Consider the following 16,680-nt stretch of genomic DNA (forward strand, 5'->3'; position numbering starts at 1 on the left):
TAGTATCATGATACAATAACTAATTAGTACTAATTAGTAAATGACTATTAGTCATTACAAGAATATAATTATAGTAAGAGCTATTATTGAATATTTATAAACTTTTTCTTGAATCTATCTCGAACAATTTTTTAATTTTTTTTGAGAAGGCTTTATTAGAGATTAATTTCTGCACTAACCAATTAGAAAATTACAACAAGAATAAGTATCCACATATAATATTCTTAAAGTTGTATCGCTTCTATTCCTTCAAAATTCACTCCAGATAGCGAGTCTAAAAAATAAAAATGCTATAAGAGCGTTGTTTATGTAATAGATGTGTAATGATTGCTTGTTTTCTTTGCATGTGCTTAAAAAATAATACATTATTCTCTTGCAAATATGTTATTTATATAAATGTGTTTTTGTATATTTTATTCTATATAACATACAAATATAATATATATGACATTTAATATATGATATTTATTATGTTTTGTATGTTTATCTTAAAGAAATCATATCATATGATAGAAATCGGTTATATATTTTATTTATAAACATATAATACTTTTTTTTTCTTTACATATATTTTAATCTTTTTTATAAATCATGTCAGAGCATAAAAAATATTTTTGATAATTGATTAAATTTTATATGTTCCATTTCTTGGTAATATTTCAGTTATTTCTTCAAATCAATATTAAATTGAAATATAAACAAAATGAGTATAAAGTTGTCTTCTATCAATTCAATATGTTTGTAATAAGCTCAAAATTTATTTCTATTTAATTCATGGAATGACAAAGTGCAACTATCTTTAAAATCAAAAATAGATATTTTCTTCCTTTATATCTTTTTATCTTTATCTTCTAATATATTTATAATTATTTTAAATTGTTGAAATTCCATGCTTTTAAAATCAGATGCAGCTTTAGCTTATTTGAAACAAATGATATATATTACAATTAGTCAAATAATTGACAGCTTACAATCGCAAATATATATATATAATACTTCAACTATATATATATATATAAATATTGAATGTAAATAAAAAAATTATTACTTACAAGACTAATAGCATGATAACAATATAAATAGAATGTTAATGTTCTTTGCCTATCAAAGCAACTTCACATATCTTGCATACTGTATCTTTAAATTGTGGGTTATAGCTAGCACCGCACAATGGACATTTTACTTCCGGTTTTCCTTTGTAAATAGGTGTGAATGTGCTTGCACACAACGAAAATGGATTGTGTTCATCGTATGCTAATTTATGCTCATCGACAGGATTCTTGTCACAAGACTGAAAAATAAATTAATTTTTTATTTATAGTTAATATTATACAGGATGGACCCGAACGTTCCAGCCAGACTTTGAGATCTTATAGGAAATTTAATTCTGAAGAAAAAATTTCTTCTAAACATGGGTCGAAAAATGCTTCCTTAAGAAGTTATCGCTCAAAAATCTCTGATGAAGGAAGAGCAAAAGGTGAAAAGAAAATGAAACTAAATAAATTTTTTGAGAAAAAAAAAAAAAAACGATTAAAAAAAATAAAAATCTTTTTCTTTTATGAAAATAAAATAATTTTTTTTTTTAACTAACTTTTATTTATAGAAAATTTTTTGTTCAGAATTAAATTTCCTATAAGATCTCTGGCTGGAACGTTCGGGGCCATTCTGTATATTCATATAAATATCAATTTATAGTAAAAACAAAAATACCTGTAATAAAATTCGAATTTTTTGCGCAAGCTCAGGATTTGGTCCGAGCTCGAGTAATCTTCTCGCGAACGAAGCAGCGGTTTTGTAATTCTTCAATTTATAGAATAGATTCACAGCTACTTGAAGCGTGAGAATCTGATGAACAGGTTGCAGATTACAGTGTGTAAAATACGCCGCCATCTCGCAAATTCTCTTATGATCAGCTAATGTGGCTCTTGGTAGACTTTTACGTTCAGTTTCCATTTTCAAACCTAAGATATATTCGCGACAAATCTGAATCAATTGTTGAGCTTCCGCGCTGTCCTGTTTAGTATCAACGACGAGCAACGGTACGCTTAGTAAGATTCCTTGTAGCTTCTCTATCGCTTTAGCAAATTTGCCATTGGTCGTCAATTGATAGCACATCTGAAGACGCTGAACTAATTCGGCAAGATGTAATCCTACTGCAGGTACACCAGTTTTTGATGTAGCATCCTTCCAACTGGTATCCTTCCAGTTTCTTTGTGGATATCCGTACAACGACGGTACACTAGGCAGACAAGCGTAGGATGTTCTAGAGCGGGCGTACGTATTCAAAAACAAAGGCTGATAAGGTCCGAATTCCACTACCCCAACTTGGTTGTTCAGTAATCTGAAAGCGGACTCAAATGACCCGGCCAATATGTGATCGATCGGTAACTTGGAGTTATTTATCCAATTCTGAGTCGGTGGAATTCCCTTAGTGGGTGGCGAATAATAACCGTCTTCGTTGGCAGTTGTTGCTGCCTCGAGTTCTGGTGGAAGATCGACGTCTTCAACATCCCATCCAGGATTCTCCTCGCCTTCCGGTGCGATTTCCGCGTCCACGAGTTCTTCATCGTCTATACCGAGTTCCTCGTCGTTGCCCCAGCCTTCGGGTGTCGCTGCACCGTCGTCCTCCAAAGCGAGAGCAGCGGCTACCTGAGTCCTGCTGCGAGACATCATCGCGCCCTCGAAGAAACCTTTAGAAACTGTCAACAGCGGCCAATTGTTTTCAGCTTGTTGAATAGGTACAGGTGGGCGAAGGTATATAGCACCCTTCTCCAGTGCAGAAAGTTCTTCGCTCATCGACTCATAGTGAGCGTCGTCCTCCTCGTTTGATATACCATGAATTTTTTCGGTGACATACGCTAATGATGCTTGTCCAGAGTTCTACAAAGAATTCAAATAGAAATTTATATAATTTAAAAAATATATTTAATATTTAATAATTTTATTTAATTTAAAAAACTTTTTTTCAAATAAATAAAATTAATAGTTAGAATCAGGGTTAGCAAAAAACTTGTTTTTTTTATTTTAAACAAAAAAACGTTTTTTTTTCTTTAGAACAATGTTTTTTGTTTTATTTGTGTTTTTAAGTAAAAAAAAAAACATGCTTTAAACAAAAAAAGCATGTTTTAAACAAGCAAAAAATACTTAATAGCTTTGATCTGTGTAAATATTTAAATTTTTCGCTAGCGTTAAACTGTAAATAACGTTGCTAAAATTGACAACGCTATTGAAAATATGAATAATAAAATAAAAATGATAAGATGGGTATTATTTTAGCAGAATATTTATTTTTGGATATTAAATAACAATCAATACAATTACTTAGAAGATATTGACTGACATTACACATTTTACATTTTAACATTTTAAATTAATAGTACATAACTCATAGCAGGTCAGTAGTTTAAAAAAAAAGTTCTAATTAATAATATTTAATATATAATACTTTGGTTCCTTTCCTATTCTTATTAAGTTATCTCATGCTTAACTCTCAATATAAATTATAAATAAAAGAAAAATAAAAAAAAACCTCAATTCTTCTTTTTAAAAGAAGAACTTTTTTTAGAACTACTGACCTCTGCTATGAGTTTTGTACTATTAATTTAAAATGCTAAAATGTAAAATGTAAAGTCAGTCAATATCTTCTAAGTAATCTTTATTGTAATGGATTGTTATTTAATATCCAAAAATAAATATTCTGCTAAAATAATACCCATCATTTTCCCATCATCTTATCATTTTTATTTTATTATTTATATTTTTATATCTATATGTTACATAAATATAGATAAAAAACTAAAAAAACACTAAAACAAAAATTTTTTTGCAACATACACATCTATGTTTTTGTTTGTTTTTGATTTTTTTTACAATTTTTTTTCAAAATATGTTTTATTTGCGATATTTTAAACGGTTCTAAACAGTAGTTAAAACAGTTTAAAATAAAAATGTTTAAAATAGTGTCCACTGTTTTAAACAAGTTTTAATCATACAATTTTAAACACATTGTTTAAAAAAACATGTCAACCCTGGTTAGAATAGAAATATATTTACTCGCAAAATTTTGGCCCGCTCGTAAATGTCGCCAAGCAGCAAACTTCCTTGATATTGTCCGGATACATCTTTTCGAATTTCCGCAATTTTTATCATCTTACGGAGTTTCTCTAGGTTGCCGGTTATGAGATAAAGGAAGGCCAACTTTTCAAAGTTCTTGGTCCTTTGATAGCACATTTCCACGACTTGATGATTGCCTTGTAGCAAGGCAGTTTGCGCCAAGCTTTCCCAGCACGATTTTTGATCGAGAGATCTCGCCGCTTCCAACGCAACTTCGATGTTACCACATTCAAGTGCGAGACCAAATCTCGTTTTCTCATCTTTTACAAAGTGAAGCGCTACTTCTGGATATCCTTTCTGTTGCAGATATGCTATAATCGACTGTCCAACGAGATTCGCAGTGCGAACCATGTGTAAAACTTCTTCGTATTTTCTGTTAATTAGTGCTAGTTTGAATTTATATTCCGTCGGATCTATTCGAAGGATTCTCGGTCTGCATTCTCGATCCAAACAGTAAACTTGATTCCCCTTCACTCTCGTGACATAGATTGGCAAGTCTAGCGTGCGGATGATACCATGATCGCCGTTGCTGATCGCATATTTAATATGGTTGCTAGTCGTGTAAATGAATACACCGGAATCATCCCAGGCGCCAGACTTTACTCTCGTGTTTTCGTGCACGGAACAGAGAGATTCTAATCGACGATTGCAAATGTTGACAGTGTGTTTGGCCAGCAAGGCGACGTGAGACATGTCGCTGGACCACACGACGTATCTACATTTTGCGATTTTCACTTCCGCCAAAGTTCTCTTCTGCTGTACGTCGAACAGCGTTACCTGTTCTGGATCGCGCAGAAGTAGCATGCCAGTGCCAGCATAAAATATTTCATCGCAGTTTGGAATTTGCACCTTCTTTGTGACCTCGTTCTTCAGATTCTTGATAACCAACTAGAAAAAATAAATATTTATCATGTAAAAACATGTATTTTACAAGCATATAGTAAGTGGAATTGTCATGTACAGGAAAAAATATTAATTAGAAAAATAAAAATAGTGCGAGAATAATCAGAATATATAGGGTGTTTCAGAGCACCCGTAACACCCATTTAAAAACAAGAGAAGTGGTTAATTCAAAAAAGTAAAAACATTTTCTTTATAAATTGGATGCGTTCTATCGAATGGTGATATTTTCAACTTCTGGTTCCGGCCGGAAATAGGCGATTCAGACCGGAAGTGCATTTTTAAAAATGGAACCCCCTATTTTTCAATGCATATTCTTGCTTACCTCGAGAGCTTTCCAAAACACTGTAATAAATTATTTTTCCATGAAGTACTTTTTGAGTTATGAGACTTGAAATCATTTCTTAATTTTACATAAACCATAAAATATCTTGTAAAATATTTATTTTTCGATTATTTTACTTTAATACTTTTATGTACAAAATAATGAGAGGAATCAATTGGTGTAAAGAAAACACATAGTTGTTTTTAAGAAAAAATATGTAATTTGCAATTAACAATTTCATATTTTTTCTTAAAAACAACTGTATGTTTTCTTTACAATTGATTCCTCTCATTATTTTGTACATAACAATATTAAGGTAAGATAAGCGAAAAATGAATATTTTACAAGATATTTTATGGCTTATTAAAATTAAGAAATTATTTCAAGCCTCATAACTCAAAAAGTACTTTATTGAAAAATAATTTATTATAGTGTTTTGGAAAGCTCTCGAGGTAGGGGGTTCCATTTAAAAAACTGCACTTCCGATCTGAATCGTCTATTTCCGGCCGGAAGCAGAAGTTAAAAATATCACCATTCGATAGAGCGCACCCGATTTATCAAGAAAATGTTTTTACTTTTTTGAAATAACTACTTCTCTAGTTTTTAAATGAGTGGTGCTGAAACACCCTGTATAATAAAAGCGCAATATTTTAATTAATTATCTTCTTAATTTAAATAAAATAATTAAGTAACTTAATTTTGAAATAAAAATGTTAAGTAAAATGTTTTACCGAATACGCTCTATCCAATACAGCGAATCGATTTCTGGCAACCCAGATAGCGGTAACACCGGATGCTCGTTTGGTATCAGCATCTGTACTCGAATCCCCTTCACGCGGTATCATGTACAAATCATAAGTGCTATTCTCGATATTCGAGGGTGATCTCGTGCACACTAGAACGCTATTTTCCGCCTGATTGTACGACATACTGTAAGGCGGCGTTTTTCCTCCGCCGCGAATTTGCATCACCGATGTATCCTTGGACGTAGTGAAATCAAGCTTCCGAAGAAAACGGTCTTTCACGTAATACAGAAGATTTCCATAAACCGCATACGCGGGACGTTCCCTCTCGAGTTTGAAGATGATCATTCCGGAATCGTGGCCCGCGGCGAAAAGATTCAGAGTCGGATGAGCAGCGAGAACCCAGAATCTCTCATGTTCCCGTCTGAATGTGTGCAGACACGTGCGTTTTGTCATATCCCACACTCTGATGCTTTTATCTTCCGAATTCGAGAGAATGAGATCTTGTCTAGGGTGGAACAACACGCAGGATACGTTATTATAATGGCCGCGACACGTGTCCACTTCCCAAGCCTTAGCGTCGTTCATCCGCCACATCTTAATTTGCCGATCATCAGCTCCGGAGACGATCAAGGGTAACGTACCATGGAAGCACGCCCAATTTACGCCTCTATCGTGGCCTTCTAGAACGTACTTCACCACTGCATCGGCCTGGCCGAATAAATCGGTTGCTCCGGGATTTTTCAGGTGATCCTCAAGACCTCCTGGACCTGGCGCTACATTCTTTTTGCGTAATCCTGCAATTACATTCAATTATTAAAATTTTTCTTCGCGATTCTCAAAGTAATTATCATATATACTATTTTGATTTTCTAATTATATGTATACAGAGTGTTTCAGACCATCCGTACCACTCATTTAAAAACTAGAGAATGGTTATTTCAAAAAAGTAAAAATATTTTCTTTATAAATTGGGTGCGCTCTATCGAATGGTGATATTTTTAACTTCTGCTTCGGCCGGAAATAGGCGATTCAGACCGGAAGTGCATTTGTTTAAATAGAACCCTCTATTTTTCATTGCATATTCTTGTAGCTTACCTCGAGAGCTTTCCAAAACATTATAATAAATTATTTTTCCATGAAGTACTTTTCGAGTTATGAGGCTTGAAATCATTTCTTAATTTTACATAAACGATAAAATATCTTATAAAATATTCATTTTTTGATTATCTTACCTTGATACTTTTATGCAAAATAATGAGAGGAATCAATTGGTGTAAAGAAAACACATAGTTATTTCGAAGAAAAAATATGTAATTTGCAATTAACAATTAAATATTTTTTCTTAAACGTAACTATGTGTTTTCTTTACACCAATTGATTCCTCTTATTATTTTGTACATAAACTTCCGGTCTGAATCGCCTATTTCCGGCCGGAACCAGAAGTTGAAAATATCACTATTCGATAGAGCGTACCCGATTTATAAAGAAAATGAAAAATTTTATTTTTTTGAAATAACCACTTTTTGTAATTTTTAAATGGGTGGTACGGGTGGTCTAATTTAAAAAATAATGAAAACAGAAAATTAAATATAAAATTTAATTTTCTGTTTTCATTATTTTTTAAATTATTTAATATTATTTATTATAAATTTTTAATATATATATATATATATATATATATATATATATATGTGTGTGTGTGTGTGTAGTGTATTTGTGTAAAGAATAATATAATTATATATAATATTATCGAAATATGATATTATTTGTACATATAAAGAAATAATTTGTTTTGCACGAACCAGAGATATCCCAAACCCGGACCGTTTGATCCAACGAAGCTGACACAATAATGTCTTCCGTAGGATGAAATTGCGCGCACATTACGTAATGATTATGTCCAGTTAATACACAAATGCAAGTGCGACTTTGCCAGTTCCAGATTCGGATAGTCTGATCGTCCGAAGCGCTGAGAATCCAGGGATACTCTTGATGGAACACAGTAGTTCTGATGTAGTCCAGATGACCTAGCAGGGTGAAGATACATCTACGTTGCTTATAATTCCAAACCTTAATCTTGTAATCATCGCCGCCAGAAACGAACAGCGGTTGCTGATTGTGGAAACATATTCCTCGTACGGGTCCATCGTGCTCGTCAAATTTGTCGAGCAGGGTGCACATACGGTAGTCCCATAATTGAATGACGCCATTGTGTAAACTGGAATTCATTTATAAAAAAATTATAGCGTAATATTTTTTGTGAATTAATTTAAACAATGTATAAAAAATTGCAATATAATTACGTTTAATTAATTAATATATAAACTCAATATTTAATAATTATATTAAATAATATTACATAATTTTTTATAAACTCAATATTTAATAAATAAGTAAATATTTAATAAATTAAATAAATATTTTATAAATATTTTAAAAATATTTTATAAATAAAAAAATTTATTTTATAAATTAATACATATTTTATAAATCTAAAGAATGTGTACATAAGATAAATTTATTGAATAGATATTTATTTATTTTATATATTATTTTCTTGATATCTTTTTTAATTAATATATTTCAAAATATTAAAATTGCAAAATTTCTTTTAGCGTATTGCTTAATTCCTATTATCTTTTGTGCATGCAAATATCCTTTAATATCCTTTATTTCATGAATGATACGACTTACGAAATTGCTCATATTGGATCGTGCGTTATAAGTATTATTCCTTTCAATTGCTATAAACTATATCAGGAATTTTACGAAAGGTCTGGATTGCGAAAACCGGCGGTTCGTGCAATTTTTTTCTGGGCGGTTACAAAATGAAGGATAAATATAGAGGTCATTTGGAAACTGGATTTCGGGCCTACGCCTCTATACAGAGTGTCCTGATATTGCAATGAAACGAAAATAAATGAATTTAAAGATAAAGATTATCACATATAAAATGAGATTAATAAATTCTATCATTTCCAAATGAATAAAATCCATTTTCAAAATAAATAATTTATATATATAATTATAACTTTTTAAAAATAAAATTTAATGAATCTGGCGAATCTCGCACTTTTAACCACCTTGTGTGTTTTGTTTCTATTATCTTCGAAAAAAGGTGTGGTACATCCATTTCTTAATCGAAATACCGAAAGTGTTTCGTAGAAGTACTTTTGGTTCGACCACCTACGATAATCATTTTAAAATATACATGAATATTAAATAACTGCCGCCTATATCTAACAAAGAGCTCAAACATGATTGCCAAATTTGTCATTAGTTCGATGTTAAATCAGTTTACAGAGTGATCCATTACATCCTATAAATTATAATATCCAATATTTCAAAAACATAAATTAAATGTAAATAATAATAATTTATATGTAAACATAATTTATATGTCAAACATAACTTATATAAAATTATATTATTACAATTAATATTGTGATAGATTTAACAAGTATATATTAAAATAAATTACACTTTCTACAATTAAATATATCTTATTGTTTTTAAAATACGTTAAAATATTGTTATTTATTTTTGTTTGTAGGAATATATTTTGAATAAATATATAATATATATTAAACCAATATAATATTTATTCAAAATTTAATATATATTAATATATATTATATAATATTAATATACAGAGTGTCCCAAAAGTCCCGGACCGGTCGAATATTTCATAAACTATGCACCTTAGAAAGAAATGTTTCAGACAAAAGTTGTATGGCTTGAAGGGAGCCATCAGATAGTGGCAATGATTTGATCTTGGAGAGTCATTTGAACGTGATGTAAAGGTCACCTTCAATTTCTTAAATAGGATTCCCTATTTTTTATTACATATTCGTGTAGCTTATCTCGAGAGCTTTCCAAAACATTCTAATAAAATATTTTTTCCTCGAGTACTTTTTGAGTTATAAGACTTGAAATTACTTCTTAATTTTACATAAATCATAAAATATATCTATAAAAAATATTCATTTTTCGATTATCTATCTTACCTTAATACTTTTATGTACAAAATAATGAGAGGAATCAATTGGTGTAAAAAAAACACATAGTTGTTTAAAAAAAATATTCATTTTTCGATTATCTATCTTACCTTAATACTTTTATGTACAAAATAATGAGAGGAATCAATTGGTGTAAAAAAAACACATAGTTGTTTAAAAAAAAAAAATGTAATTGTTAATTGCAAATTACATATTTTTTTGTTAAAAACAACTGTATGTTTTCTTTACATCAATTGATTCCTCTCATTATTTTGTACATAAAATTATTAAGGTAAGATAATCTAAAAATGAATATTTTACAAGATATTTTACGGTTTATGTAAAATTAAGAAATGATTTCAAGCCTCATAACTCGAAAAGTACTCAATGAAGAAATACTTTATTATTGTGTTTTGAAAAGCTTTCGAGATAAGCTACACGAATATGTAATAAAAAATATGGAGTTCCATTTAAGAAATTGACGGTGATCTTCACGTGACTTTCATATGACTCTCCCATGTCAAATCATTGCCACTATCTGATGGTCCCTTTCAAGCCATACAACTTTTGTCTGAAACATTTCTTTCTAAAGTGCATAGTTTATGAAATATTCGACCGGTCCGGGACTTTTGGGACACCCTGTATATTAAATAAATATATAATATAATAATTTGAATAAATATATAATATATATTAAATGTAATTTATAATAAATAATATATATGTATAATATATATGTTTTAATAAATATCTTAATACATATATTAATATGTATAATAATGGAAGATTAATTTATTCTTTTAAACTAGATGATTTTCGCTGATACATCAAGATACCCGATAAAACTATCCGAAATTCGATCTATATGCGCTACATAATTTTGACGAATCTAACGAGATATATCCCCTCAGGACATTTCTGTGGAATCAGGTCGTCAGAAGCGGAGGTGTACGCGAGAGAGTGGGGCGTGAAATGCACGTCGTGTATATAGAGATCACATCATAACAGCATCTTGGTAGTTTGCCTCTCAATTGCATTAGACTTACAGGCCTTTGTCGATCTTCGACAATGGCATTGTTACGGTTCTTTTGCGCTATCATTGTAAGTATTGTGTATTCGCATTAAAAAAAAAATAAATAAAAATAAAAAATTTCTATTTCCAAAAATATTTAATTTTTATTCTAATAAATTCGAAATTCATCAATTTTTACATTATTTATTAAATAATCTGCGCGGTCATTAATTATTAAATTGCAATAACTTGTATATTTATGTCAAATAAAATTACGTGCCTTTTTTATTGTTTAATTTTTCGTAGATATAACATCAATGAATGCATTTGAATTAATTTTTTTATATATTCATAGATATCAATGGAAATTTCTATCTAAAATATCCAATCTTTACTTTAATAAATCCGAAGTATCAATTCCACTATTATTTATTACATAATTCATCAATCATTAATTAAAAAATTGCAGTAAAATCTAATAATCTAATAATAATCTGTGTGTTATTTATGTCAAGTGAAGTAAAACATGTCTCTTGTTCCATTTTTTTTAACTTTTTGTAGGTATAATATTAATGAGAAGGCATTTACATTTTAATAGAAAATTTTTGTTTTAAAATATTCAATCTTTATTTTCATAAATCTGAGTTATCAATTTCTTTATTATTTATCACATAATTCATCAGCTTTGCGTTGCAAAATTGCAATGAATAATCTATGTATTTATGTCAAATAAAATCACATATGTCCTTTTTTTTTTATTTTATCTTTCTTTTTCAGCTTTTTATAGATATAACATCAGTGAGAACGTATTCTGTTTCATACGATGGCATTCACCTGGCATTTTCTAATACTCCAAGATTGATATATACAGAATCTGAATCTAATCCCACTTTCAGTGGATATTCCTATACAACTCAGGATTTGAATGGTGGGGAAAGTAATGTTGTTTTTACAACCGGTGCTGATTCCCTGAGCAGGTTGCAGCATGAAATGGATTCAATGAAAAATAATATACTGGAAAAAAGCCAAAAGAATTTAATGTCTTCAGAACAACAATCTAAATCCGAAGAAACGAGTATGAATGAACAAGAAGCTTTCAATTCAAATGGTAAAAAATCTCAAGGAAGAAAAGGATCTATCAAAGAACTTTGAGGCAGAAGATAATTTTGTTGAACATCAAACACCTTTTCAGCAAATCTCCTTTGTACCTTATCCTGCATTTAGAACAAATTTACTCAATTATCCAAGATATCACATTTCATCAAACATAATACAGAGTTATCCTCATGATCCTCTCTATTCCCAGTTAGGACTACCTTTGCATAATTTTAATCTTTACAATCCCTCTGCGCCATTATTTTATCGAGCAGCGATAACGATTCCTAGAAATAACACCAAACATACGTCAACAGCTGTTCAAAATACAAAAGTATCTCTAGAATCAAGTGATATTAAAAGTGATATTAAAACTAATACCACTGCTGCTGAATCCACCTCTATAGAGTCCAGTATAATAAGTTCAAGGTCTGACCTGGAATTGACAACAAATGCAGTTGATAAAATGTCAAATAAATCTGCAACCTCTGTAGATAAATTGGAATTCATTACTACGTCCAAGAAAATAGAAGAGGAAATTACAAGTAATAATCCTATAGAACCTGCAGTAACAGTTGACAGTTCTGTTGAACAAACTACAGAGGACAAAACAAGTACTACTGGCTTTGAAAATATAGAAATAAGTCCTTCGACGCAGGAATCAACTATTACAACATCTACAAGTACATGAAAATATCAACAATTAAAATATTCTATATTTTTCCTCTTGACAATCACATTAATAATGATAGTATTTCAAAAATGTAACAAAGTTTACTGCAATTTTATACCTGTTATTTGAATTATATTAAAATAAAAGTCGTTTGACATTTACATAAATTATGAATCTTTTTATTTTAACATAATAAAAATAAATTAAATTATTAATGAAGATATTTTCATTATTAAATAATTAAATAAATAAATTAAATAAATTAAATTAATAATGAAAATCTTTTCATTATTAAACAATTAAACAAATAAATTAAATAAATTAAATTAATAATGAAAATATTTTCTAATTAAAAAAATATCTCTTTTCCACAAAATTATCCATGTTGAAATTAATTAAAGTACTGTGCAGTAAATAGAAGGTTATGTCAATGTCAACATGTATTTAAAAATTGTCACATTCAAAAATATTCATCCACTAATTTTCTAGTGAAATTAAATTTAATTAAATTAAAATTTGTGCAAAATATCTTAACGTTGAAATATTACGGGAGGATCGATAGGACGGATTCTGCATCGAACCTTACCTCGCAAGCACCCAAGGACGTTTCGGATGAAAGGACAACCCCTTCACTCGCGCGGACTTTGTTTCGAATTTCGTTAACATTTTCACTTAATTTTATCCGAGACGTCGTTTAATCGGTCCAACATCAACCTCACGAAATCTCTCAAACTTTTGACACCCGATGGGAGACACGTCACGTATATTTCGCGAGCTACAAATGCGCAAGACTTCCTTCTAGTGAGATTCTAGTGAGATTCTAGTTACCAAATTAATTCTCTGAAAAATTACCGGAGACTCTGATTGGCTGTCTAATGCGGTTTTTTATTTTTTTCTATAAACTACTGGCCAAGAAATTCAAGACACATACGCCGAATTGTACGCGACGCATTCTGATTGGTCGGCCGTTTCGCGCATGCGCACTCGCGGAAGGCACGTTCCGTCGTCTGGTCCGTCTAACCTTGGACATTGGTCGTTTGTCAATTGTTTCGAATGAGATTATTCTCCGAAATTATGATCTGACCTGTGATAGAACAAGCTCGTGCGCTCGAAGACGTTTATTACTATTTTTTTTAGAGCGACACCTCCCCTCTCGTGTGCTTCCTGTATTTTTGATAAAATTGCAGTTGGGTCGACAGCCGGCGCGGTATAATGCAAGTGCCGACCAGTGCCATTGTTTTTCTCAACTTGTTTATAATCGCATCGATTTGCATGAACAACGTCCAATGTGAGAAAGAAAGGTCGAACGACAAGGAGGAACGTAAATCTCAAACCTTCCCTCCCTGCGCAGCATGCAAAATACTTAGCACTAGTTTCAAAAAGGTAAACATATTTTTACCTCTATAACTTTACACAAAAATAATTTTAAATAATATTAATTTGAAATAATATTAATTTTTAATAATATTAATTTTAAATAATATTAATTTTTAATAATATTAATTTGAAATAATATTAATTTTAAATAATATTAATTTTTAATAATATTAATTTTAAATAATATTAATTTTAAAAAATATTAAAATAATCTTTATATTAAATATACAGGTTTTTTTTTCAAGATTCATTAAATAATTAATCAGATTTAAGTATTAAAAAGATTTCTGAAAAGATGAATTGTTTAACAATTAACACAAAACAAAGTTTATTTTTTTGCTTATCCAAATCTTCATATATTGATAACGAGGAAGTTCTTTTTATTGGCGCGACTTTATTCATTAATTACTGCTTTATTAAGCATTATAGAAAAAAAATGGACTTTTAGACTTTCGGTTTTTAATCAGGAATAACGCTATTTGCTTAATGAGAGCTTTTTAAGATACACTCTGTATATTTTGTATAATTTTTAATACATATTTGAAATAAATATACATTAAATGATATATTAAGATAATTTAGTAATAAATTAAATTATCTATTAAAATTATATATTTCAATATATTAATTATATTTTTAAAAATGCCAATTGTATTTACATGTTACGTAATTTTTTAGTCAATGTAAAACTTTACAAATTATAAATTTCTTGTAGGGTCTAGAGAGAACGAGCCGTGGGAAGTTTGAGGGTGGAGACAGCGCCTGGGAAGAGGACAAACTAAGTCCATATTCAAAAAGTGAAATTCGATTAGTCGAGATACAGGAGAACTTGTGTAAAGAAGTCAAACATGGTGAGACGCAGTGTCAATCTTTAGCAGAGGAATTGGAAGGACAGATAGAGGAGTGGTGGTTTAAGCATCAAGATACTCATCCCGATATACACAATTATATCTGCATCGAAAAGACAAAGCGTTGTTGTCCAGAGAATCACTATGGTCCAAATTGTACTCCGTGTCCAGGATATCCAGATAAAGTCTGTAGTAATAATGGCAAGTGCAAAGGAGCTGGTACGAGGAAAGGAAATGGCGGTTGCTTTTGCGACAAGGGATACACTGGAGATACTTGTTCAGAGTGTGCTCCAGGATACTATGAATCTTATAAAGATGAAGAGATTTTGTTATGTTCCGCATGCCACGCGGCATGCAATGGATCTTGCAAGGGCGCCGGACCAAAAGATTGCGAGAAGTGTGCTAATGGATGGCACATGATCGAAGACAAAGGCTGCTTTGATATTGATGAATGCTTAAAAAGTAATGAGATCTGTCCTGGTAATCAATTTTGCATTAATAAAGAAGGAAGCTATGCTTGTTTAGGTATATACATACATATGCTATAAATTAATAACTCTTTTTTTTTTTTTAAATATATTAAAATTAAAAATTTTAAATCTTTCCAGCTTGTGACAAAGCTTGCAATGGTTGCACTGGTGATGGTCCGGACATGTGTATCAAATGTGCTGAGGGACACCATAAAAAGGATAATTTGTGTATAAGTAAGTATTAAAAATAAAACAATGCATGATATATTTTGAATAATGCGTATTTATAATTTATGTTTTTAGATTCAGATCTTCTTGGCCGCAAGAAACAGGAAAATCTAGCGCGATATCTGACGTATTTTGGACTCTGTGTGGCGATATGTATTATCTTGCAGCGCAATATTTATGCGGCAAGCATGATTGGCTTGCTAGTTGCAATATACATATGTGTCTCAGAATATATGATTGCGAATAGCAATGTTCAAGATACAACAGCAAATATGGACATTCTAGGACCAGCTTGAATAGGAACACAATTTAAATAATTCTATGAAATTTCATTATATAATATTGTGTTACACACATACACACGTCAATGTAAGAAATCATCCATATAAATATAGATCATAATATTAATATATAAATTTAAAAAAAATTATATATATATATATATATATATATATAAAAATTAAAATATAATTTACTTTATTTGCTAATAGTATTTTTTATTGATATGTCTAAAAATATCTCGAGATATGTTCCTAATACTGTATGCTTTTAATATCCATATATTCACTTTATATAATTATTATTCAGATTAGATAATTATTATCCACATTTTTATCCAGGGATATTGGAATACATCAAGAATATAGCCAGTTTTTATACTTTATATAGCAAGTCTTTTATTTAACCATTTCTCTTGTCTATTAAAATTATTACAATAGTTTTCTTGTTCTAAGTATCTTTATTATATATTGCATATATACATCATATTGTAAATATATTGTATACTCAATGTAAGATGTGTAACAAAAAAAAGAAGATATAACATAAGTACATTATACATTTAAAATAAGTATATTATATATATAATTTTATATTTATAGAAAATTTTAAACAA

At 29.9% G+C, this 16,680-nt stretch overlaps 2 protein-coding genes and 1 pseudogene across 2 annotated transcripts; 2 read left to right on the plus strand and 1 right to left on the minus strand.

The window, feature by feature from the left end:
- Positions 1–133: 133 nt before the first annotated feature.
- Positions 134–13,642, minus strand: LOC105259127 (coatomer subunit alpha). Its single transcript, XM_011270869.3, has 7 exons — positions 13,449–13,642; positions 7,887–8,302; positions 6,070–6,878; positions 4,054–5,001; positions 1,711–2,880; positions 1,053–1,291; positions 134–274 (listed from the first exon to the last, which is right to left on the minus strand). The coding sequence occupies exons 1-6, from the start codon at positions 13,526–13,528 to the stop codon at positions 1,088–1,090; spliced, it is 3,627 nt and encodes a 1,208-aa protein (XP_011269171.1). The 5' UTR covers positions 13,529–13,642; the 3' UTR covers positions 134–274; positions 1,053–1,087.
- LOC105253913 lies at positions 10,982–12,998 on the plus strand (annotated as a pseudogene).
- A 205-nt stretch (positions 13,643–13,847) lies between the features above and the next one.
- On the plus strand, positions 13,848–16,172 carry LOC105259125 (cysteine-rich with EGF-like domain protein 2). Its single transcript, XM_011270867.3, has 4 exons — positions 13,848–14,245; positions 14,955–15,612; positions 15,696–15,791; positions 15,861–16,172. Exons 1-4 carry the CDS (start codon positions 14,075–14,077, stop codon positions 16,079–16,081), a joined length of 1,146 nt encoding a protein of 381 aa, XP_011269169.1. The 5' UTR covers positions 13,848–14,074; the 3' UTR covers positions 16,082–16,172.
- Positions 16,173–16,680: the final 508 nt, after the last annotated feature.

This window comes from Camponotus floridanus, unplaced genomic scaffold (genome assembly GCF_003227725.1).
Source record: "Camponotus floridanus strain SB8 unplaced genomic scaffold, Cflo_v7.5 scaffold194, whole genome shotgun sequence".
NCBI classification, from domain to species: Eukaryota; Metazoa; Arthropoda; class Insecta; order Hymenoptera; family Formicidae; genus Camponotus; species Camponotus floridanus.